General features: G+C 36.9%; 2 protein-coding genes across 3 annotated transcripts; one reads left to right on the top strand and one right to left on the bottom strand.

Annotated features, from left to right (window-relative positions):
• Window positions 1–5459: 5459 nt before the first annotated feature.
• Window positions 5460–9154, bottom strand: LOC119997926 (SKP1-interacting partner 15-like). 2 transcript variants are annotated; one of them, XM_038845159.1, is made up of 2 exons: window positions 7918–9154; window positions 5460–5886 (listed from the first exon to the last, which is right to left on the bottom strand). In XM_038845159.1, exon 1 carries the CDS (start codon window positions 9049–9051, stop codon window positions 7942–7944), a length of 1110 nt encoding a protein of 369 aa, XP_038701087.1. In that variant the 5' UTR covers window positions 9052–9154; the 3' UTR covers window positions 5460–5886; window positions 7918–7941. The 2 variants fall into 2 exon arrangements, with proteins under 2 accessions (XP_038701087.1, XP_038701088.1); XM_038845160.1 differs by having other exon boundaries at window positions 5460–5817.
• A 7259-nt stretch (window positions 9155–16413) lies between these two features.
• Window positions 16414–23427, top strand: LOC119997436. The gene is made up of 4 exons (XM_038844461.1): window positions 16414–17905; window positions 20008–20269; window positions 22234–22411; window positions 22599–23427. Exons 1-4 carry the CDS (start codon window positions 16585–16587, stop codon window positions 23190–23192), a joined length of 2355 nt encoding a protein of 784 aa, XP_038700389.1. The 5' UTR covers window positions 16414–16584; the 3' UTR covers window positions 23193–23427.

The following is a 23427-nucleotide window of genomic DNA, read 5'->3' as shown; positions in this document are numbered from 1 at the left end:
ATTAATTATTTCCCAATGAGGTGAGGTGAGGTGATTCCTTTTCTGGATCAGTCTCAGGTTGCAATTAATGATGGTGGCATGTGTTTGGTTTTGATTATTTGGATGAATTAATGGCTTAAACTTGTTTTCTTAATTTTTGATTGAATTGAATTGAGGGCTGATAATTATATGAACTATGGTGACTCCTTACCGACTAAGCATGATTATGACAATTTGTAAGTTAAGTTTGATTATTATTAAGTGTTTCTTTATAAACCGACAGTTCAACATTCAATCTCAAATATCTTAATTCTTCATTCAAGACGGTTTGATACATCGTTTGGTTTTAAAAACTATGACTATATTTATTGAAATGGTGGCTTTCTGTTTGTATCGAAAATGACCTCTAATCATCTCTTGACACGTGACAGTGTGGAACTCACAATCGACGACGGTCAATCAATCATCAAAGGACACGTGGTAAGGGCAATGAGATTTTAGATTAATATTTGTCGATGTTGCATGTAAATCCGGTGTTAATTAAGCTAAAATCCAGGAGGCAGTTGCTAGTTTTTAGGATGTCTGAAGATTGATGTCCAAAAAGACTACAAACAAGGGATTCGTTGTTATAATTGTTTTAATCATGATTTAAAACAGTTTGTTAAACGTAAACTAAGATTTCAGCTGGATAAGTACAAGAAGGGTTCAGAAGAAATAGGAGTTTGAAGCCTGTACGTTCCTAAAATGTCTCAAAACACGTTTTTAGCAACTGCACATCAACTAGAGACCAGAGGTCCCGAGCCATGATCGTCCTGCACTTTGAAGAACGAAAAACCTTCCCAAGTTCAAGCATACAGGAGCACTGACAATATGATGATTGTTAGCCATTTTCCTTCAATCACAAGCATAAGGCCTACGATCCAGGAAAGGTGAGCATGGTGCATGTTCCTAGTACCCCCCACATCCACCCTAAAGAAGAGGCACAACCAGGGATTCCTGTCATGATGCCCATCACCATGAAGCAGTTGCGATTATCAAGAGTTTTGACTCAACAACAAAGAATAAGGTTGTTTCCCACGTTCTCTCATAATAGAACATGTCAAGGACGTGACAGGGAAACAAGAGATGAAGATCACCATGATCACCATAAAAACTATTAAAGGAAGAAGAATAGAGACTTACACTCACCCCGCGTCAAACACAGACTCCACATCTACAAACTTTTACTGCTTTCTTAGGCAATGACTTTAGTTACTTATATGGGGTTTTTACTCATAAGGACAAAAATTAAAAGTAGTATTCAAACAATGACAACCTAAAAAAAACTTTAGAAAAAAGAACAAAACCTACAAACTTACAAAAATACCCTCCCTCCCTCCTTCTTCCTTCTTTCTTCTTCTTTCTCCTCCTTCCTTGCTCCACCATATCGAAAGTTGATCGTTCGTCCATCGTTTTCAACAAGCCAACTACCGAAATGAAGCTCTAGGTTAGCCCGATCAAAGCCCAACCATCACCCACAGTTGGTTATCATTTGATTTGTCGGAAAAGCTTTATGAAATCACAACCACCGTTTGAAAAAGAGCTAGATCCGGCCTATATGGCCAACATCGGTGACTATCAACACCCCCAATCAACTCCACAGACCAAGATGCATCACCTGTGAGGTTTTATTGCTTTTTCAACCTCTTTTTTTTCTTCTGAAATCATATATGAATTTACATATATAATATTTTTTTCGGATCTGTTTTAATATGTTATTTGTTTCGAAACTTCAAACATATAATATTTCATTAAAGACAGATAATATTTTAACAAGACATAACATTAAGCAAGATAGATAACATTATGACAGATATCAGATTAATCGAAACAGATAACATATCACCTGCAGTTTGCAGATCCTAAAAAACCACGAAAATCACCACGGAAAATGTCGAAAATAATGATGTGATGACAAATCAATGAAAACAACAAGATCTATAGGTCCCGTGAAGAGTATGAGTAGATCTAGTTCGAATACAACAAAAATTATGATGAAAAATCATGTGCAGAAGGCATGTGTCATGTTTGAGGATGAAGATGAGGGTATTTTAGACAATAAAACCATATATTTTAACTTTTTATCTTTTTTTGAATATTAGTTCAAACTACATTGACTTTATGGAATAAAACTTTTAAGAGTGTCATTTTTGGAACAAAACTCTTCAATAAGGGACTAATCTTTAATTTTCCCTACTTATATTTACGATTTGCATGGCTTAGGCCAACTAGTTTTTAGATTAGCCCTTTACCTTTCAAACATCCAAGTTGTTGCCTCTGCGGCTATGTTTGTGTTTTACCTTGTAAAGCACACGCCAATACATTGTAGGATGTATTCTCAGCTAATTAAATTTCTGATATATTTCAATAATGTGTTGTGTTTCATTTCATTTCACTAGGAGTTGCTTATTCCGGTGTCAGTCTTTTATCTCATGTTTTTTCTGCTTGACACTAATTAGATTCTAAGTCTTTTTCTCATAAGGCAACCTCGAACCAGTAGTCTTGTGTTATCGAACTGCACACAACTCATTTGGTGAACAAGTCAGATTTGGTGCAACTCCATATCAAAATCTTTGGAATGACAGCAAGTCCTGACACTACTGAACACACACATCATCCGTAACTCAAAACATGTATATCCCAACAACCGGAAATGACATTTAATCTCCCCTGTTCATTATATTTACGATTCTTGATGGTCAGTAGTTGCGGAACCAAGGGGAAGATTGGACAAGGCCCACCACTGTCCGAGAAGTCCTCCACCATCCGATATTCAAAGGCACGAACATCGGAGCGTTAGGATTCAACGTTGATGATAGTGTAGATGATGATCTATGAGAGAACACCCATTGTTAATATCAAAGAGGGCTTTAGAGTTGCAGAGGATATAAGTATAGGATTTTTAATCCTAGTATGTATGACAGTTGCGTGATCATACAAAATTTTGTCTAGTTTAGGTGAAGGAAGTATGACTGCTTTACCAATAATTGAGACAGGGAAGTAACCTTGTGATAGTTTACTCTGATCGGATCTAAACTAACCAATTTTATTTGATATGTGGGTGATTATTTAGACGCGTGGTTTATGTTTTCGTTGGACATATTCTTATCTCGTATACTCTGTCTAATTACCGTATAATAATAATGTGAATATAGATCAACCTTATCGTAAAAAAATGGATAAATCATGAAACATATTTTTTTAAGATAATTTTCTTCTATTTATCTGTTTTTCTTTTGTTAAAATCTCTGATGCAGTGAGGCTGCAGGTTCCCTTATCCCACATCGGGTAGATGGGAGCTGGAGAAGTGCTTTATATGGGTGGGCAATCCTCAACCTTGCAAGCCGGTTTTCAGGGTGTGAGTTAGGCCCACGCCATCAATGTGGTATCGGAGCCCAGGCCCATGCTAACGATGCGGGTGCATGTGGGTCCGCGGGGTGGTGCTCTACGGGGTGGGGGCCACACGTGGGAAATTGATGCAGTGAGGCTGCAGGTTCCGCCGGTTCGGTTTTCAGGGTGTGAGTTAGGCCCACGCCATCAATCTCTCTAAAGTGACAAGTATAAGAAATAGATCTATCCTAGATAACTTTTTGTTTTATTTATCACTTGGTAACTGAATATAGATAAACATATTTAAAGAGATTTAACTAGCTATTTGATAAGATGGATTTAATTATGATCACATTACTTTAATGATCTTATCTCTTAGTCACAGGTTTGATAAATACACAGCAAAAGCTCTTCAAATAGGTGATCGAAGCAAGTGAAGATTATCTCGAGAGTAATACAGATTCTTTGACTTCTTTTTTGTTTCATGCTCTCTTGTACTTGAGTGAAAAATAGATCAATGTATAAGTAATTAAGGGAGAGTTTCATTGTGAGTGAAAACACCGAATATACTTGTGAAAATTTATGGTGACTCAAATTTCGAAGACGTACACCGTGAAAACTATTGATAGATTCCAAGGTTGGTTTAAGTTTGGTGTATTCTAAACGAGATCGTCTCAACACAAACCCTTGATAGATTCCAAGCTAAAATACAACAAAGATGGATTCCCGATGTGTTGAAACATACACTCGATCAAGATGATTCGTGGATTCGAGCAAATGATTAAAGTGAGTAGGTGTTGAAACTTGAAATCCTTTGTAATCTTTATCAAAGTATAATAAATTGTTTTAAAGGCTAGTCACCATATAAACTCAAGGTTTTCTCTCATTTGAGTTTTTTTTGTAAAAATTACGATGTTCATTTATTATTACATATTCTACACGTTTCCATATCATTTGACTAACGATATTTGTGAGCACACAAACTATCAATAAGGACGAGGGATGTAGTGTTTTTTTTTTTTTTGGCCCAACAAGATGAGGGATGGATGGGCTAACAAACGCCTCTGGGAGCAAATATCTGCCGACAAACACCGACTTTGTGCACCAACAAGTGGAGGGGGGAGGCGGAGGATTAATCCCGATTTTTCCCAAAATATATGTAGTGCTTAGACCACCACCCCCTCCATTTTTATCAAAACGGAACAGGGTAAAATATTAGTTGCTCCATGTGAAGTCCATAGACCTAATGCATTCCCAGAAACTTTTTTTTCCCAACAACATATCATGTACAGTTCAGACATAATTTGCACATGACCTTGTATGCAAACTTAATAGATGCAGAAAAAAATGAAAGAATTCCCTATGCACAATTCAACCATGATTACAACCTTCAAAAAAATTCCGTTTGTATCAAATCTCACAGCTTTGCAAAAACAAGCGATGAATTAGACGAAAGCCTTTCAATGTTGCCCTACATATAAGAAACATGAAGGAAGTAGGAAACATGTCTTTCAATTCCCAGCAAAAGCTTCAATCTTTCATCATAAAATCCAATCTGGTCAGCTATTTTAACACGAACTGCCCGGTTTAGTTTGAGAAATTTTAGAACTTCAATTCGATATCATTTGAAACGTAAAAGAACAAAAATCCTTCCATTTGGTCAGTCAGAAAAGCTAAAATCTGAAATTACTTTCTTTTCATTGAAAAATATTCAAAAATAAAACAGAGAGAACCACACTCGAGGAAAGTAAATCAAAACTCACAGAAAAAGAAGAAATGCATGTGCATAGAGAGGGAGAGGAGCAATAATCAAATTTGGATATAGCACTCTTAAATACCGTCAGCAGCAACGATATAAAACCCAACAGCATCAACTCTGCATCCAAATTACCCTGAATATCTCAAACCTACTTTTGAATACACCATCCACATCCACCCATATACCCATCACAACTTGTAAGACCTAAATCTTTATTTCAGTCCTCACAACTGTATATCCTCCAAAGTCCAAATTGCAAGGATGTAAGAATATGTCATCCATCAGAAGAACAAATTCCTCAACAACCAGATAAAATGCACAAATAAATCGGTTGCTAAGATGCATAAAGGGGTTGAAGAAAATATAACCCTCAAACCCCATGAAAGACCTTCGGTAACCAATATATTATCAGAGAAATTAAAGCAGAGCCAAAAGAAACCTCAAAATCCCAATAAATATAACACCAATTGAAACAGAGCCGCAGAGAAAAAGGAACAAGAGTGGCTTACACTTTGGAGATGATAATCCAATCACTTGAGAACAAACCAGCTATGAACTCAAACAATAGCCTAAACCAGATGTACCTTTGATTGTACGATCGTCCGTGTAAGAATCCTCCGAGCAAACCAGAGTGAAGACAGTGGTGGAAGAGATATGCAGTCCTCCTTAGGATTTTTCACGAACGCGAGTGAAGTAGGCTTTGGCCGGAGCTGAGGCGCAGCGGAAGGAGAGTGTGTGAGTCGAGACAGAGAGTGAGAGTTCAGTTGCCTTTTAGTGCGCTGGAAGTAGCAACAAGATAGTCTAAAGTATACAAACTTAGCTCAGATACTGATGCAGGAAGTAGTTTGTTCAAATCTGTAATTTTCAAGCTCCATTTTACATACTCATCAAGTTTTACAGATATGCGACTGCCCTTCGCCAACACTTTGTACCCAAAAATTACTGAGTACTAATATACAGAATAATAGAATATAATTTAAATAAAAGATCTCCGTGCGAGAGGGGTTTTACTCCCACATGATATGTGCAGACTGTTTACAGGAACCGGACATGTGACCTATAGGTTGGAGAAACTCATTTTCGCATAGACTGTACCAACATAGGTCAAAAACATTATATGACAAACCACATGGACTTTTGTCTTTGACCCTAAAACTGTTGGATCTTTACGTTAACTTTATCAAAGACGGAAAGACCCTGAGGCATGTCCAACCAGTTTAACAATTAACAATGACAGGTTGCTAAAATTTCCTCGGATATACATGTCGATATTTGGAGTGTGTACACAGAAGAGACACCACAAGAATTATTCAACCTCTGTCGTTCCACGATAAAATTAAAAAAAAAAAAATTTCAATAAGTCAAAGTTAAACGGTCTCTTTCCTAGTATTTGAATTCTAGTTTTCTAAAAAGGTTTAAGTTGTAGTGCAGACAAATCACAAAAAATGCACATCTTTTCCAATGTTGCATGCATGACTTTCAAGCTTATATACACACATTCGAACAAGAGCAGCAGCGTATTTACAAAAACAGCTGTCTCAGCAACAAATTATCCCTAGTCACACTCTATTCATACTCACCAGCCTTTACAGCCATCTACTTGCAGAAGATAACCATATTTCCACTTGACATACATACACAAAGATGTCTTTTAGCCAATTTCAACTTCACTGTCATGCCTAGCTCCATAAGTGACAACAATATCAAGTTCAACTAACAATAGCATTAGAAACATAGCTTTATAAGCTACTCATAACATGTTTAAACGTGACTAATACCAATATAAGTCAGGGTACGAAAACATTATCATGTCATGACAATGGTTTAAAAATACATCACCAAAAGAAAAGGAAAAGGAAAAAGAAAAAATAAACTAAGAACAGCAGCTGCTGCTCTCATTTAGCTTTTTTCCTTTTTTAATGCAAACGAAACTATGTTAGAGGCCACAAAAAAGGCAAATGCTACATAAACAGATACAATAAACAAAAAGGAAACAGAAGTCCATAAACAAAGTGCAGCAACTAATTTACAGCAAGGCTAATTGACACAAGGAATTTGTTACAATGTCTAGAAAGCCAGGAATTTGTAGTACTATGAAAATTATCCATGAAAATGTCTGAGTCTATCTCCATTCAAGGAAAAGAAAAAAAAAGGTTTCATCCCCTTTTAAATCTCAAAATTAAAAGTCACAATCCCATAGCACAATGGTCATGAGAACAACTTCATCCATTGGGAGACCAATAGGGTTCCTTTAAAGTAGTCCCAAAGGCTATATAAAAGCAATAACCTAAATCATAAGTTTTTGAGGTCCAGATAAATTCCTTTGATGGATATGTAGAAAGATAAAACCTGAAACAACATATATTGTTTTACTCTCAAGAAAAGACTAAGAGATTGGTTGCAATACTTCGAAGAAAACATTAACAAAAAAATTATAAGGGTACTCATCACACAAACCATGATCAATTGATCATCCTTAAATTAATAAAATCACAAACAATATGTTAACACCACTTTGCCTACTACTTCTAACAAGTCAAATCAATGTGGCAGCCACATGAAAGTGAAACAAGTAGATGAGTATAAAGGAGCCTTACATTACTCCCTCATTCAGACAAGAGACACAAGAAGATCATCAATACTTTCATCTGTCTTAAGTCCTAAATCCTACACGTAGAAACAAAGTTCAAGTATTGCTTGCAGCTAAGTACGTAAAAGAGACATGTTCAGTTCTCTACTTTCATTTATATTGAATGAAATACAGTAAATGACAAATACAACAACAATGACAACATTGTTTGATAGCATACCAACGTCGCGCAATCATCATCATCTCACGGCAAAGCATTAAGCTGTGCTTCAAACACAAAGCCTCTAGAGAGTCCATCACCATTTCCTGGCATCTCATCAATCCACCTCCAACCCTCTCCGCTATCCCAAAGTGCCAATCTTCCAACCCTCTTCGCAGAGAAGCATACCTTATCCCCGCCACCAAACACCTTGAACTTGGTTGACTCCTGAAAACACCTGTACATATCCACAGGCATCCGATCTGCCTCCTCCCACTCCAAGCTATCCAAATCCAACTTCAGTATCAGTAATGTAGAGCATGCTGGGTTTAGTGACAACGTTGATTTCAGGCCTCCGATCATCAGAATTTCGTTACTCCCACTCCCACGAACCAAACGCGGCCGTTTTATGATATCGAATATATCTCCCCACTCGGGTTTTTCAAGACGGACCCAATTGTGATGATGATCGTTCGAGCTGTTAAGACTACAAGTAAATAGCTTCCATCGATTTCTCCACGGAGACCCAACATCGCACAGAGCATACACAGAGTTCGAAATTAACATTGGGCTTCGCGGTTTAGACGGTAAATTCGAGGAGAATTTGAGCCACTTGTTTGAGGAACCTGAGAAGTAGAGGGCAGCGAGTTCGGTCAGAACCATGATCCGGTTCACCGAGTCAACGAGGACAGAACCGTGACGCGACCAGGCGGAACCCAGCTGGGGAAGAACTCTATACTGACGAGTCAACGGGTTACAGACCACGAGCGACTTATTCGACTCGGTAGAGTTCGTCGAATCGCCCCACAAATACACGAGTCCACCCGCCGATGCGACCGGGTGAGGTGATCTGAAAGGCAAGAAATCGAGACTAAATCTGAGCCATTTATTGTGGCAGGAATCGTACACGTGGAGGGAGGGCTGGAAGGACTCGTGGCAACGGTGGCGGTGGCGATGATGATGAGGAGGAGGGCGAAGGGCGAGAAAGTGGAGAGGGGGTCGGGTTGAAATGAGGTCCATGAAGGACGATGACGTGAGCGTCTGATTGAAGGACTTGCAGACCGATCTACAGGCAATAATGTCACGAAGAGGGAGAGAGGAGAAGATTAGCTGCAGCGTGTCCTGCGGAAGTCTGTTCATCTGAGACCCATCCATGTTTCTCCGAGGCGGCTCCGCAGATACAAAGGAAAGAAGAAGATGCAGAGAGGGAGTTAATGGGGTTTTTTTCTAAACTTGGAGGCTTGTTTGGTGACGTTTTTGTTACAACGTGTCATATGCAATTATGCACAGTTTGGATTTGATGTTTTGAAAATTAAGTAAAGTAATGTTAAGTCACTCAAAATAAGAAAGAAATCTATGTAACGTATAAAATTGTCATTGATTACAAAAACATATTAGTCAAAATCTTACGCTATGCATAACTTTTTTTGTTTAACTCATATTTTTTAGATGTTGCATTTTATATTTTATGGTTTGTTTCAATTTTTTTACTCAAAGTGTTTTTATAGGAGAGTAATTATTTTGATTGTCGATTTGATTTTTAGTAATTATTTACAAGAAATTGTATCAAATATAATTGAAGTCATCCAATTGTCCGTTACAAACTCTATTATTTTTTAAAATTTATTTATTTTTTATTAAATCCACTTTGAGTTTTTTATATTTTTAATCACATTTCATTGTCATTTTTTCGTTTTTAGTTGACCAAAAGTTATAGCCCTTCAATATATCTCTTTTGATTTTTATTGATTCTATTATATTTTACATTTTTATTGTTGTTCTATAAAAAGGCTAGTGTTGATTTCATTTTACATTAAAGTAAAATGTTAAAAGTATTCATATCAAAATTGTTATTCTTTTTTTAAATGAGATTTAAAATTTTTATAATACGCATATTTATAAAATTATATAAATATAACTTTACATATTTCATATTTATAGTGTAATTAAAGAGAAATTTATATTATTGGTTTTAAACGGTTTTGTAATTGAATGTGCAAATAAATCTTTTTTAAAAAAATTCAATTTCAATATGAAAATTAATGTATATAGAGCTTTTTTGAAATATGAGAAATAGAGAATTCTTATGAATCCACGTGACAATTAATCTTACAAATAAGTTATTCAAGTGTCAAATAAGATACCAATTGGCTAGAGCCTTCCCTTTTATATATAGTATAGATGTAGCGTCTATGATTTGGAAGCTGCAAATTTTAAAATAGTTATTGATTATAAACATATATATAGCGTCTATGATTTGGAAGTTCCGCAATTCATTTAAAATTGTAGAGTCTACAATTTTAATCCAATGATTTGAGAGATATGTCACATCACATCACATCACATTTTTGTTTTTCTATATTAAAAATATGTATGACTTTTTCCACTCAATTATCTTGAAATCCGTCCTTTTAATTTTTTATAATATATCCAAACAAATGAATTGGAAGGAAAAATGCATTCTTAGAGAGTTAAGTAAAGAGGATTAAGGGAGAAGAGTAATTTCACCTTGTTTGGATTGTAGTAAGTGAGTTGAGTGGAGTGGACAAGGAAGTTCGCACTCACGTAACTCTCGAACGCAACATTTTGTAATCCCCCAATTTAAGGGTTTGTGAGGTAAGAGAATAGTTTGTTTATTATTTTTTAAATCATACATAAAATTTTTTGCTTCTTTCAACTTTAATAAGGATATTTTTGTATCTCATGTCACTTAATTCTTCTTAACTCTCATTAACTTGGGAGTAGGGGTCGACATCGGGCCTAGCCGACCCGATCTGGCCCGGTTTTTTCGGACCGGGCCTGGGCCTGATTTTGAGAACCGGGCTTCGGGCCAGGCTTGGCTCTCAAAATGAGGCACAGGCTGGTTTGGGTTGGACCCGACTTTTGACTATATAATATTTATATATGTATTTTTTTTAGGGAAATGTATTATATATATGCATATGTGTAATATATATGTATATGTATTATGTATATATATATACACATACATTGCAAATATAATATATATGTATATATATATATATATGTATATATATATATATATATGTATATATATATACAGTATGTTGCCTAGTAGGGCTCGAGCGGGGCCAAAATTGGCCCGAGGTGTCAGGATTCGGGTTGGGCCCGATCCCAGAAATGAAGCCCAGACCCAGTATAATTTTGGGCAAGGTCGGGCCTAACCCCGCGAGCCAAATGGTGACCCCTACTTGGGAGGGGGCTGAAATCCATCCCTGAATTTTTTTTTAAATTTCAACCATTTATTTCATTTAATGATCATAGTAAGTGCCACGCAATCAGGAACCCATTTTTCTTCACGTGTTTTACTTCTAAAAACTAAGGGTCTATTTGGAAACAATTTCCAAAACAATTTTCTATTTTCAAAAATTGTTTTGGCTTTGAAAATTCGTTTGGGTGAGTGTTTTTAGAAATTATTTTGTAAAATTGCAAACTATTTTTGGTTTTCAAAAACCAAAATTATTTTTTGATGTTTTGTAAAATTCTTTCATGTTTTCTCTTTCCTCTATCCTCTTTCTCCACACAAAAAATCAAAACTATTTTTAAACGCACCCTAAAATTTCGATTCACTTCATAAACCCTATAAAACATTCAACCAGACAATTGTTTTATTTACCATATAATAGTTGTCAGATATTAATGATGTGTGTCATAACTGGGATTACGACGCAGGTGCGCACTCAGATGTGTCATTACAACTCACCCAAATGTATATGAAGCCGCCACCAATTGATATTTATAGATGCAATTGGACGTATGACAGTCAATACATTATCTACATATATACCTGAGATTCGTAGGGACTCGAGAGTATGATTATGTGTGGGAAAGGTATTAAACACCCTACAACACCTGTCCAAACATGACAATTACCATTTGAGATCTGAGAGTTTCGGGTGCTATCATTGCTATGAAAAATATATATATACACACATGTATATATATATATACATGTATATTCATAGTATAAGATATATAAAAATGGATTGGGGATCGGTCGGACCAAATGTTCTACTAGCAGTCTGTGCAACCTTATAGAGAAAGCACATAAAACTTATAAGTGGTGGCGTAAAGCCTTGCTGTCGGATGAACAATATAGTGTGTAAAGGGATAGCAAAGAAAAAGATGCATGGTATGTGAATGATGTAAGGGACACTAGTGAGTGCAGTATGCATAAGACTCTGCCTATTTTCAAATGGATAAATACGGGACACACATGAATAACTACGTGTGAAATGCTACCTACTATGATATGGATGGATAGGGAACATGAACAAATACATTACGTGTGAGACACTACTTATCGTGATGTGGATGAATATTATATGAGTACTCCCATCACCGTTCTCATGTAAAGGTTGCAATGGCTACGTGGAGGTCTCATGAGTGATGACTACAAAGAATATTGAAAAATGATTTTTGTGACCCCCGAAATGATATCAAGAAAAAATTTCCATGGGGTCTCAAAAGATGAGGGTTTGATCTCATGATGATTCCTAAGATGCATGACCAAGAAGTTTCACCCGACTCTGACTTTCATGGTATTATCCAATGGTCGTCGAGGTATGGTCCCTCTTACTAGAGAGGTCCATGCCTTATTGTTTTAGAAAATATACCTGAATGTGAGGACAGATGGTTGCAAGCTCAAGGTCTCGTTGTCGGCTTCCTTCTATTTCCTTCGAGTTTTTTCCTGATTCTCTATCTCATCCTCTTTTCTCGTATGCCCTATTTTCTTATTCGTCCCCTCCTCTATGTCGAATTGCTGGTCTGCCTTTTCACATTTTCCTTTTCCTATCTTTTCAACTCATTGTCCTCCATTTGCCTCATTTTGGCCTCCTATATCATGACCCCCCCTTTTGCGTTTGAGCTCGAGGACATCCATTTTGCTCTCTACTATCACACTTATATCAGATAGCCTTCATGTGGTCCAGCTTGCTCCCATGAATTGGTAATAAACTTTACTTTCTTCGGAAAGAATGGAAATCGGTTAGGCATGATTCTTATTGGGCCGAATCTGGATTTGATGAGCAATTGGCCAGACATAATCAAGAGGCTTGGGTCTAGTTGTTTGGCTCAGTCGAAGAGTCAGTGAGGACCATTATCGTCTTTCCCAATTTTATTCAAAAGTCTCATTCATCCAGAAGCGCGGAGAAGGTAAATAGATGCCTCATCGATTCCCCGACGTCTGACGACTCTTCATTCTGTTGGATTTCGTTAATGTTGGCCAGCCTATAAGAGGAGGGTTTTTGCTTGATTACTCAAAACACCAGAGGTATGACAGAGATAAAAAGAAAGCGACCAGACTCTATATGGCGCCAATGAAGAATGTCTTATGTTTCTCTTCTAACGACATTCCAATTCCTCTAATCTGATAGCGTCACGCTGATTCCTCCAACTCTTAGCCATGGACAGAGGGTCATCTTATCAATCCCAAGACCTTACCTTTGACTCTAGTCGGGCACTGGCATTGGCGATCAATTGGAATAGTGTGTATATGCGTCTCCCTTTTTGAGCAAGACAAAGAGTTATTGTTAGTATTTTTTGATGAAAAATTGATAAAGATATGGGACTCATGGAAGAAATTGTAGTTGAATGGGACAAACATATATATATATGTGTGTGTGTATGTGTATGTATATGTTGTGGTGTTCAAAATCAAATTGAACATAGAATATAGAAGTCCTATTTACTTTATGAAAGGAGACGGCACACGCAAGGTTTGTATGAGTGGTGAAGATCACGGTAGAGAGAAATCAAAGGTTTATGAGAAAGAGCAAATGGTGATAACTTTGTGGTGTATCTTTCGGGTTTAGTCTAGGTTTCTGTCAATAAGAGATTAAGATGTAGGGTGTTAGAGATATAGGCTAGATTGGGGCTTATGTAATCTCTTGGACTCTTGAGTATTCTTAGGTTTCTTGGTGAGAGAAATTATCGGTTTACGGTTGTACAAATTTTCTACATAGTGAAGTTTTCTCTTGATTGTCTTTTGACAACGGCCGTGGTTTTTGCTCCGGGCTTGGAGATTTTCCACATAAATCTTGTGTGTTGATTGTTGCTTTTCTCAATTTCCATTTCTCTATTCTCGTGTTGATTTATCTGTCAAGGAGGAGAGTGAGTCTAATTTCCCAACAGTTATAAGGAGATCTTCTACTATTCAAATATGGGGCACATGGCGACACCTTCCTAGTCTTTGCTTTTGTCGGACAAGGCATCATTAGGATTTAGGTTTGTTAGTGGTGAGCAGATGAATATCAGATCTTCGAACACCATCTCTGAGACCAGAGAATCATATGGGTTCTCATCAAGAGGACCGATCGACCGAGCGCTTCCTTGTAATCAGTTTCGCAGAAGAATGTAATTATAACATTATTTCAAAATTAATAAAAATTTCAATTTGAATATATCTTTTACTTCTACTTAACTTCATTGATTTGGGTATGAACTACTAACTCTCTGACTATGTCCTGACCATGAAGATAGGAGTTGGCTTATTCAAGATCACGTCTATACGACTTTGCTCATGATAAGTCAAGTTCAATGCTCCAAGGATTCGGAGTAGGCACCACCCAAAGTAAGGTCTCTACTCATATAGATGTAATTCGGGCCAAACCGAAATGGGGTACAACAACGTGACAATTCATATGATCAGTATATGAAATAAATGGTTGAGATTATAAATATTTCACGAATTTCAACTAAAAGAGATTTTTACCCCCATCCCCATTAACTCTACCTTCTAGTTAAGTAAGGGTGAGTAAAGGTAGTCCCCTCTCATAACTCCCCATCCCACAACTCTCCCTCCTTTAACTCTACCTAGCGCTTCATTTTTCAATCCAAGAAAGCCTAAGTTTTTCCTTAGTTAACTCAATCTCAATGTTTTATAAACCCTCTTTGGCACTTAGTGAGATGAGAAAAAAAAATTTATTTGTTATTTCTAAATTGTTCATAAGATCCTGCTTGGATTGAATTTTTTTTTTAATGAAGTTAAGTGAGGGGAAGTGAAATAGAGCAAGTGAAGGGAGAGTTTGAGAGAGTAGTAATCTTACTTTGGAATAAACTCAAGAAGTATAGTTAATAAGAGTTAATAGATATGTGACTTACAAAAATATACTTAAAATTGAAATGAGTTAAAAACTTTTATGGAGATTTAGGAAATAATAAATAAATTTTTCTTCCACCTTAGAAAACTCCAAATCGAAGGTTATAAAATCTTAAGTTTGAGACTTAAATGAGTGGAGACTTTCCTACTCCTTCACCCTACTTTACTCTATCTTCTACATACTAAATAAAATGAAGTTTTTTTTTAACCATTGGGGAGCCACCACAAGATCCGGTCCTTTGGGCCAAGCCCTATATTGTAAACCCTAAGGGGGGAGTCTAGTTACCCCCACCGAATCTCCGGACAAGTCACTTGTTGATCGTAGAGGACCAAGATCCAGCAGGCCACTAATCCACACCTATCTGAGCGTCCACGACGCATTAATACGAATGTTTCGACTCGAACCTAAGGTGGACGGGTATCCCGTTAGTCCTCAAACCACTGGACCAAACAAGCGGGATTAAATAAAATGAAGTTACTACTTAATCATTAATGCTGCTCAATTAACTTTCAAAATCATCAATCCAAACAAAGCCTAAGCATATGCTTGGTTAGATTGGCCTTTATGGTTTTGGTTGGTGGACGACTTGCTGACCGGCTCAAGTGGGCAGTAAATCTAGCTTCCATTTATGTTCATGGTTCATGTAGGTTATGTCTAATGTCGTTGTCCTTTTTTTTCCTTTCCAACTCTCTTTTTGGGTGGTTGTTCTTTTTCTTATTTTGGTGGTAATATGAAACTTGCACAACCCACTCCAACATATGGTAGAAGCAATTTTCAGTGAAGTTGTATTACTTGAAAGGAAAAATGAGGAAGTAGTAAATTTTCACCAATAAATTTGTACAAATACTTTCTCATTTTTTCCTACCATTACTTAGCTTTTTTTTTATTTGATAATAAAAACACACATACAACACAAATGTATCCCTCAAACTCACACATGTAACCCTATATACACTCAAACAAATACACACAACACACTGTTCGTAGGGGTCGAACCCCACATATCGGACATATATTACTAGCTAGTAGGAGAGTCAAACGGTCGGTTCAGTCAGGTTTTTTTCTTCTGTTTTTGACATAAATTTAACCGACTGTTCGATCATTTATTGACGATTTGATTGATTTTTTCGGGTTTTCGATCGGTGCTCACTAACATATATTTTATAATAATTGACCAATTGATTGGTTTGACGGTCGATTTGGTTTGCTTAGTTTTTTGCACAACCCTGCTAACTAGCTTTTGTATGTGTTAGTGTTACCATTTACTATTTACTAAGCATATTTAATTATTTTTTTTTAAATTTTTGCGTACTATATGAGAAATGTTTATATAAAATCCTAACAATGGCATGTCTATACAACTATACTCTATATATATATCTTCTGCAGTATTCACTATTCACTGTTGAAGTCCCTTTTTTAGGTTTTTTGGTCTCTCATCAAACCGCTCAGAAAAAAGAAGAAAAGAAAGTTCTCAATTAAGCTCTCTCCTCGGTCGGCTAATCAATCTTTCGTTTTCGGAATTAGCACGAATCTCACTCCATTTTCCGTGACAACACAATCGAAGATGGCTGATGCTGCGGACTCTGATACCTTCGTTGTTCTCAAACGAAGAATCACAGAGATCGAGGAAACTGTCCAGCAACAACCAGAGTCTTCCTCCGACTCCCTCTATTCTATTATCGTACCGGCAGAATCGCAACCATCGCCCGTGGTTGTTTCTCCTCCAAAAGAAGAGCAAGAAAGCATGCGCAGTTCCCCCAATTTCTTAAAGAAGGTCAAGTGTTCTTCTAGTGCGTCTGAGTGCACTACTGGGGGAGCTCAAGAACTGGGTTTTGAAGAAAACGAAGAGAGAGTCGATTCTGTGAGGAGCAGGATCACTGGTTGTGATACCGAGTGTGGGTCTGGCGGAAGTCAAAGGAATAGTGATAGCTTTGCAAGAAAGATCGAAAATCTCGGTTCTGATGTTGAAAAAAAGGACAATTTTAATATGGGTTTAGTTTCTGATGGTGGGCTAAAGATAGAAGAAGTTGAAGACAGTGCCAATGGTATGAAAAGAGAGAAAGGTTTTGTGGAAACTGAAGTGGGTTTCTGTGGAATTCAAGAATTTTGCAATAAAGTCGTGTCAAGAGAGCTGAAAATCGAGGAAAATGAGAAATGTGAAGGAAAAGTTGAGATGGATTATTCAATGGAAGGTGACAATGTGGGGGGCTGTGCTACTTCTTCATTGGCTCATCTTGCTGAAGAGGAGGAGTTGTTGGTAGGGACTGGAGCAGAATCAGGGGGTATTTTGGAAGCCAAAAAGAGGCAACTGTTGGCAGAACTCAAAGGAGGATTAATCTTTGAAAACAGAAACAATGTGAATAACGTTACTGGTTCTGAGAATACCAGTGTCAAGAATGATGTATACAAAGCAATTGATGGTACTGCTGTATGTTCCATCAAGATTGATGGTACAGCATTGATTGAAGCAGTTCAAATCCCAAAAAGTGGTAATGGCAATGGAAAGAATGTGGAGAGGAATGGGAAGAAGAATGAGAAACAAGATGGAGCTTCCAAGAAGCCAAGAAGGACACGAAAGAAGGCAAAAGATGTCAAAATGGGTTCAGACATGAGTGTGAGGCAAAGGAACATGACTCAGTTCGTGGTACCTCAGAAAGATGGGAATGGAATTAAAATAATGTACTCCAGAGAGGAGATGGAGGCCTTAAGGTTTGCTAATATCATGGAACAACACCTGGTGTGGAGAGATATATACACTGGGTTTGCACCTGATCTGGTGAAGGAATATGATGAGTTGGCAAGAATGAAGCATCCGAAGAATATCCACTCCAATTTTAATCCTGACAGACACTTTGGAAGGAAGACAGAAGTCCCTGTGTTCCGTCGTAAGTACATGATCCTTATTTGGTGTTTAAATTTTATGTGACTTTTGCTGTTATTTTTGAATCTCATGCTTTCTAACATATTGCAAGAAAAATATGGAAAAAGACACATGGACTGTAATAATTCATGCCATAATGGCCAATGAGGATCATCTGCACAGTTGGAATTTTCTTTGATGTAGATTGGCTTCATCATGTGGTAATGAATATTAAGGTGCTCCCTGACCTGTATAAATTTTGACGGTTCTTAAATAATTAGATGGGATTTAAGTATAGGAGTTTGCTAATAAATTCTTATTTATCCAAGACTAATATTTTGTTTTAATGGTCATGTATAAGATATTTGAAAGTATCTCTGCAGGATAGGATATGCTGGAGAAATCATTTCTTGGAATTGAATGTTCACGTTCTTTTATGTCATCAAAATTCTTAGTCTTGCAGAGTCAAGCTAGAATAGCACGACATGAAATTAAAACTATTGTTGGGTCCTGGAAAATTTTATTATGCTCTTTAGTTTTGTGGGAATGTTTGATGTTTGTGATACAGTCTATAATTAGTTATAAATGAGCGTCAAACATAAGAGGAGTGATATTAGCAAATGTTGATATGAGATGTTTTGGGGGGTCAAATGTAACACACAGAATAAAAGGGTCATGGTTGGGATCTTATTCAGCATTCCCTTTCATTTCCTTCTTGTTTTTATTTTTTTAATGTTTATATATTTTTTTCTCTGAACAATGCAAAAGAAACATGAAAGGTTTTCATTTTTCAATCTCTCTCTCCCTGTTCCAGCCCTGGATATTGGGTCACGGTGGGTGGCTGACGAATGGGGAAGCAACCTGATACGAATCCCACATGGCTCTGTCTTACTTTTTCTTTCTGACCTTTAGTTTGTTTTTGAAGAAACCCTGGTCCTACCGTCATTCTTCAGTTATCCTTCTTCCTCATCTTTGAGGTTGGTTCTGAATCTTTTGATTATATAGTATAAAAATCTGACTATGGTGGTTTTCTTCTCTTGGGAACCAACATGGGATGGGGGATTATTTTAACATAGTTTATAGATGTTTGAGTGTTTCCTTTTGACAGACAAACATTTGACCCAGTGGTAGAGTTGCAAGGGTGCAACCTAGAGGTCACAAAAGTTCAATTCCGGGAAACCACCTCTCCACATGTTATGTGAGAGTGAGTCTACATACATCATGTTTTTCCCTGACCTCGCCCACTGCAGTGCACGAGAGTTGTGCTTTTTTTTTTTTAAAATTATAAATGTTTCCTTTGCAAAGACATTTGAGCCACATCCTGTTGCGCTCCCTCTGGGTACATTTTCTCTGGTATTCTGCCATTTAGCTCACGAGGATAAGATGAATCGATTGCTTGGAGCTTCTGCAAGCGAATCTGGGGCAATAAGCACCTTATTTCTGCTGTTCCACGCCCATCCTTCTCCACGTGATTCCTGTCCGAGTTCCGAGATATTTTCCAGAATTATAATCTTCGTCACTTATTTCTCTTTCATCCTCTACTGTAACTACTTTTCCTTTTATTTTTGGCCCCTTTTCCAGTTTTGCTCCTAACTCCTACGTTTTCAGTTGCTCCTAACTCCTAAGTTAAGTTAAAGTGTTCTGAAATCCTTCTCTTTTTCTTTTTGTCAATTTGATTGGCTCATTTTGTGTTGTGTACAGGTGTTTTGGCTGCAAACTGAAGAGGGATTGAATTGTATTTCATCAGAGAATGGACTAAAGCAATCTGCAAAGTACCTTTTGTGCAAACATATTCACCACATCTCTTGAGCCATATACTTAGGCAGATGTTGTTGTTACTTGTATATTGCCCTTGTAAATGGAAACTCTTCCTGCTAGCTAGTTCAAATTCTAATTTTTTTTACAGTCGCGGTTTCATAGAAATGATGAAATGATGCTTTTTGTGATTAATAAAGTGGTCATACCCATTCATGTTACTGAATGCTTTGTTCATGAAATGGAAAGAGATTCTTGGACCTTTTCACTGTTGACCGTGTAGATGTCTGATTTTCACTTTTGTTTTCCTGGTTAGAACTTCTATGCTTATAATTTGGTACAAGAATTTATAAATTTTATGACTACTTTCAGGAGAAACAGGTCCTCAAAACGTGGATAATGAATTAAAAAACACTGAGGAAGATGAACTGGAAAATTTAAATGCCTTGGATGCAAGTGGTGGTCTCAGCTTTGAAGTTGAAGATGCCTACAATTATGTTGAGGAATACACTGAAGATGAAGACAGTGATGAAGATTATGCTAGCATACAGAGACCGGCTTTCCTCGTAGAAGGAGAACCTGATTTTGATTCGGGGCCTCCAGAAGATGGATTAGAATATCTAAGGCGTGTCAGGTACTATCCTTAAAATTTGTTATTCCTTCTTTGGAACTTCCTAATTAATAATCTACTTTGACCAACAAATCAAATTATTTATTTATTTTTACTTCTCTATGATCTTCACAAAGCTTTTATTATGATCTTTAACTTCTTTCTTTGGCTGGTGAGCTTAAGTGTGGTTGGTAACTATTTTAGGCAAATATTTTACATCTTATTGTTCTACGTCCCAAGGATATATAAATAACTTTTAAAGTGCTTTATTTTCAATTGGTTCTGTATTTGGTTTGACAAGTCACAGATTTTTATGAAGAAATGAAATTTCAATGTCAGATTAAGATAGGTATTGAATTTCTCTAGTTTTGGAAGCAACCTTGGTTGATCATTTTCTTTTTAATCCGCAAAAGTAAATGATTGGAATAATACTGTACTGTTGTTGGGAAAAAAATAACGAAGGAGGTGCCACATGTACAAAAACTCGGTAATAAGGGTGGTACAAGCCCATTTTGGTCAATTGCAGATCTATATACTAAACCTCTCCTTGATCTTTAATCAGCATAAACAATCAGAGCCCTTTCCTAGTAGTGCTTCATTAAAAGATACGGATGATTTGATCCATAGCCCTCCCACATTAATGTTATCCTTCTGTCATCCTTCATTTTCATCGATAGGTAGATGAACACCCAACTGGGTTCGAGATTATCGATATGCATAAAATGGGGAGATTGAGGAGGCTACTCATTATGAGAGTATCTTTCCCCTGCCTCTGCTGTATTAAGAAAAGGCAAGATTTTATCATATAAAAGAATGTATACTTTACTATTATTGTCACTATTAAGTCACAATGAGCGTCCTGCCTCTGCTGTATTAATTTTTTGTTTTATTGCATTGGGCTTTAACAATTTTTTTTTTTTGAGCTTATAATAATACATGGACGGTCTTATGAACACCCAACTGGGTTCGAGATTATCGATATGCATTAAATGGGGAGATTGAGGAGGCTGCTCATTATGAGAGTATCTTTCCCCTGCCTCTTCTGTATTAAAGAAGACCAAGATTTTATAACGTAAAAGAATATATACTTTACTATTATTGTCACTATTAAGTCACAGTGAGCGTCCTGTATCTGCCGTATTAATTTTTTGTTTTATTGCATTGGTCTTTAACATTATTTTGTGTTTTTGAGCTATAATAATACATAGACGGTTTTGCTGCTTAGCATCTTAAACTGTTAGCAATGAAAGGAATTCATTTTCCGTTAGTTCCACCAACTAAGGAAATTTATTTGTTGATGATTGCTGGAATTTAAGTTTCTTTCGCAGCTTGGGTGGTGCTCATATGTTCTTTTTATGATTATTATGGTTTTTCGTTGAGCATACTAGTGTGAATGAAGTATATGTTTGTTGCATGTTTCAGAAGATGAAATAGTGAACTTTCGGGGTTTTTGGTTCTTGTAGTTCGGGGGATTTTGAAATGGAACGAATTGTAGTTGATTTGAATTTTGAAACTTTAATGAGAAAAAGCAATACTGAATATGTTCGTAAACTGTACGAAAGAAATCAAATTATGAGGGAGATGTGTTTCTCAGACTACCACTCTGAGTAACATTGATGTAAAGGAACATCAAAACATCAAAAATGATGTAAACAAATAGCACATCCTCCCACTCAAATTGGTTTTTTGTTTTAGTAGTTTAAGTTGCTTCATAAAACTTAATGTCTTCGAGCGTATACATTATGGGGATATCCCTGTTTTTCTTGTGTTGTAGAATATCATGGAGCTAGAGAGTGTATATCCTCTTTGGATCTTTCTATTTAAGTTTGTCTTTCAGCTCTGATGATACGAACTTTATTTTGTCTTATCATCAATTTCAGATTTTACCTCTGACATGGGCATGTGACTTTTCTTTAAAGGACTGGGTCATTTTACCACTGAGCATTGTAATCTGAGTATTAAACTGAACGTTCTTTCTTCTATTTTAGGTGGGAAGCTGCAAACATTCCAAAAGTAAAGGTGGCCAAACTTGACGGGAGTAAACTTACTAAGGAGCAAAGTGTTTATATGCCCCAGATTCCTGATATTGCCAACTGTGCTGAACACCTGCTGCCCTCAAAACACTGGGAGGATTCATTTCTTGCTGATTTTAGCAATCTACGACTGGTACGTTCTTGGCACCAATCTTACATTATGTACTGTTTTAATTTGATATGAAAACAGGGGCTCTACAAGAAACGTGAGGGCCCGAGGATGGTTCTTTTTATTTGAAAGTGTTGTCCTCATATTGCACGATTCCATATTCAAGCAAAATAACTATATTTTCTTCCATCTCCTGTTTACTTTTTCTCAGACTCTGTCGAGTCTCGACGGTTCTAGTGCTAAAGTTTCTGGTAACCTGCAATCTATTATTGAAGTCCAGAAGCAGCAACAATCTGTTCAGCTCCCCGAGGATATTACTTTCACAAAATTGAAGGACCTTGGAACCGATGATGCCGATTCTTATCAGCATATAGATAGCTCAAGTCGCAATAACTCTGTTACCCAGCCACCTAGATTGCCTAATGAAGATGTTGAAATTAAAACCACTCCATCTCTGAGCATTTCAGCTCCTAGTAAATATCCCATTGTTAATTTATCTGGAAACGACCCGACATTATCCACAATCCTAGGAATGGACTATGTTTCTCGTGCTTCAACGCTGAGGAAACGTATAAGCTTGATAGAGAGCATGGACGAACTGTCAAGGAATGATTGTTCCTGGCTCTTTGCTCTATGTGCAGCGGTCGACACTCCACTGCATGCCGACACCTCTGCTGCTCTCCGTTCTCTGCTTCGGAAGTGTGCGAACTTGCGAGCAGGGAAGTCTGAACTTGATGATGAGGTTGCCATGCTGAATATCCTGGCCACAATTTCTGGCAAGTATTTTGGGCAGTCTGAAAGATGAAATCTGGATGTTTGCTCAACATTTTTGCTTTTATGACAATTACAGTATAACTTGAAGACGATGTATGGAATTTTGACTAAACTTTTACCGCTTGTATTTACAAGGTTTCTGTTGATTTTCATGTTCCTTTCGTTGCTGTTGAAGCATTAAGGTTTCCCATCCTTACAAATGCTGATGGACCAATATACTTTGTGCGTGTTCCTTTGTGTTTGAATTATACTGTTAATATTGTTCC

Source organism: Tripterygium wilfordii, chromosome 4 (assembly GCF_013401445.1).
Source record: "Tripterygium wilfordii isolate XIE 37 chromosome 4, ASM1340144v1, whole genome shotgun sequence".
NCBI lineage: Eukaryota > Viridiplantae > Streptophyta > Magnoliopsida > Celastrales > Celastraceae > Tripterygium > Tripterygium wilfordii.
The sequence above is the reverse complement of the archived record's forward strand: the minus strand, read 5'-3'. Positions and strand labels throughout refer to the sequence as shown.

What these genes read in the sequence shown, in the direction of transcription:
- LOC119997436 (XM_038844461.1), top strand. Translation starts at nt 16,585, where the DNA reads ATGGCTGATGCTGCGGACTCTGATACCTTCGTTGTTCTCAAACGAAGA. An exon ending in GAATATCTAAGGCGTGTCAG is followed by an intron (nt 20,270 to 22,233) that starts GTACTATCCTTA and finishes CTTCTATTTTAG; the next exon opens with GTGGGAAGCTGCAAACATTC. An exon ending in ATTTTAGCAATCTACGACTG is followed by an intron (nt 22,412 to 22,598) that starts GTACGTTCTTGG and finishes ACTTTTTCTCAG; the next exon opens with ACTCTGTCGAGTCTCGACGG.
- LOC119997926 (XM_038845159.1), bottom strand. Translation starts at nt 9,051, where the DNA reads ATGGATGGGTCTCAGATGAACAGACTTCCGCAGGACACGCTGCAGCTA.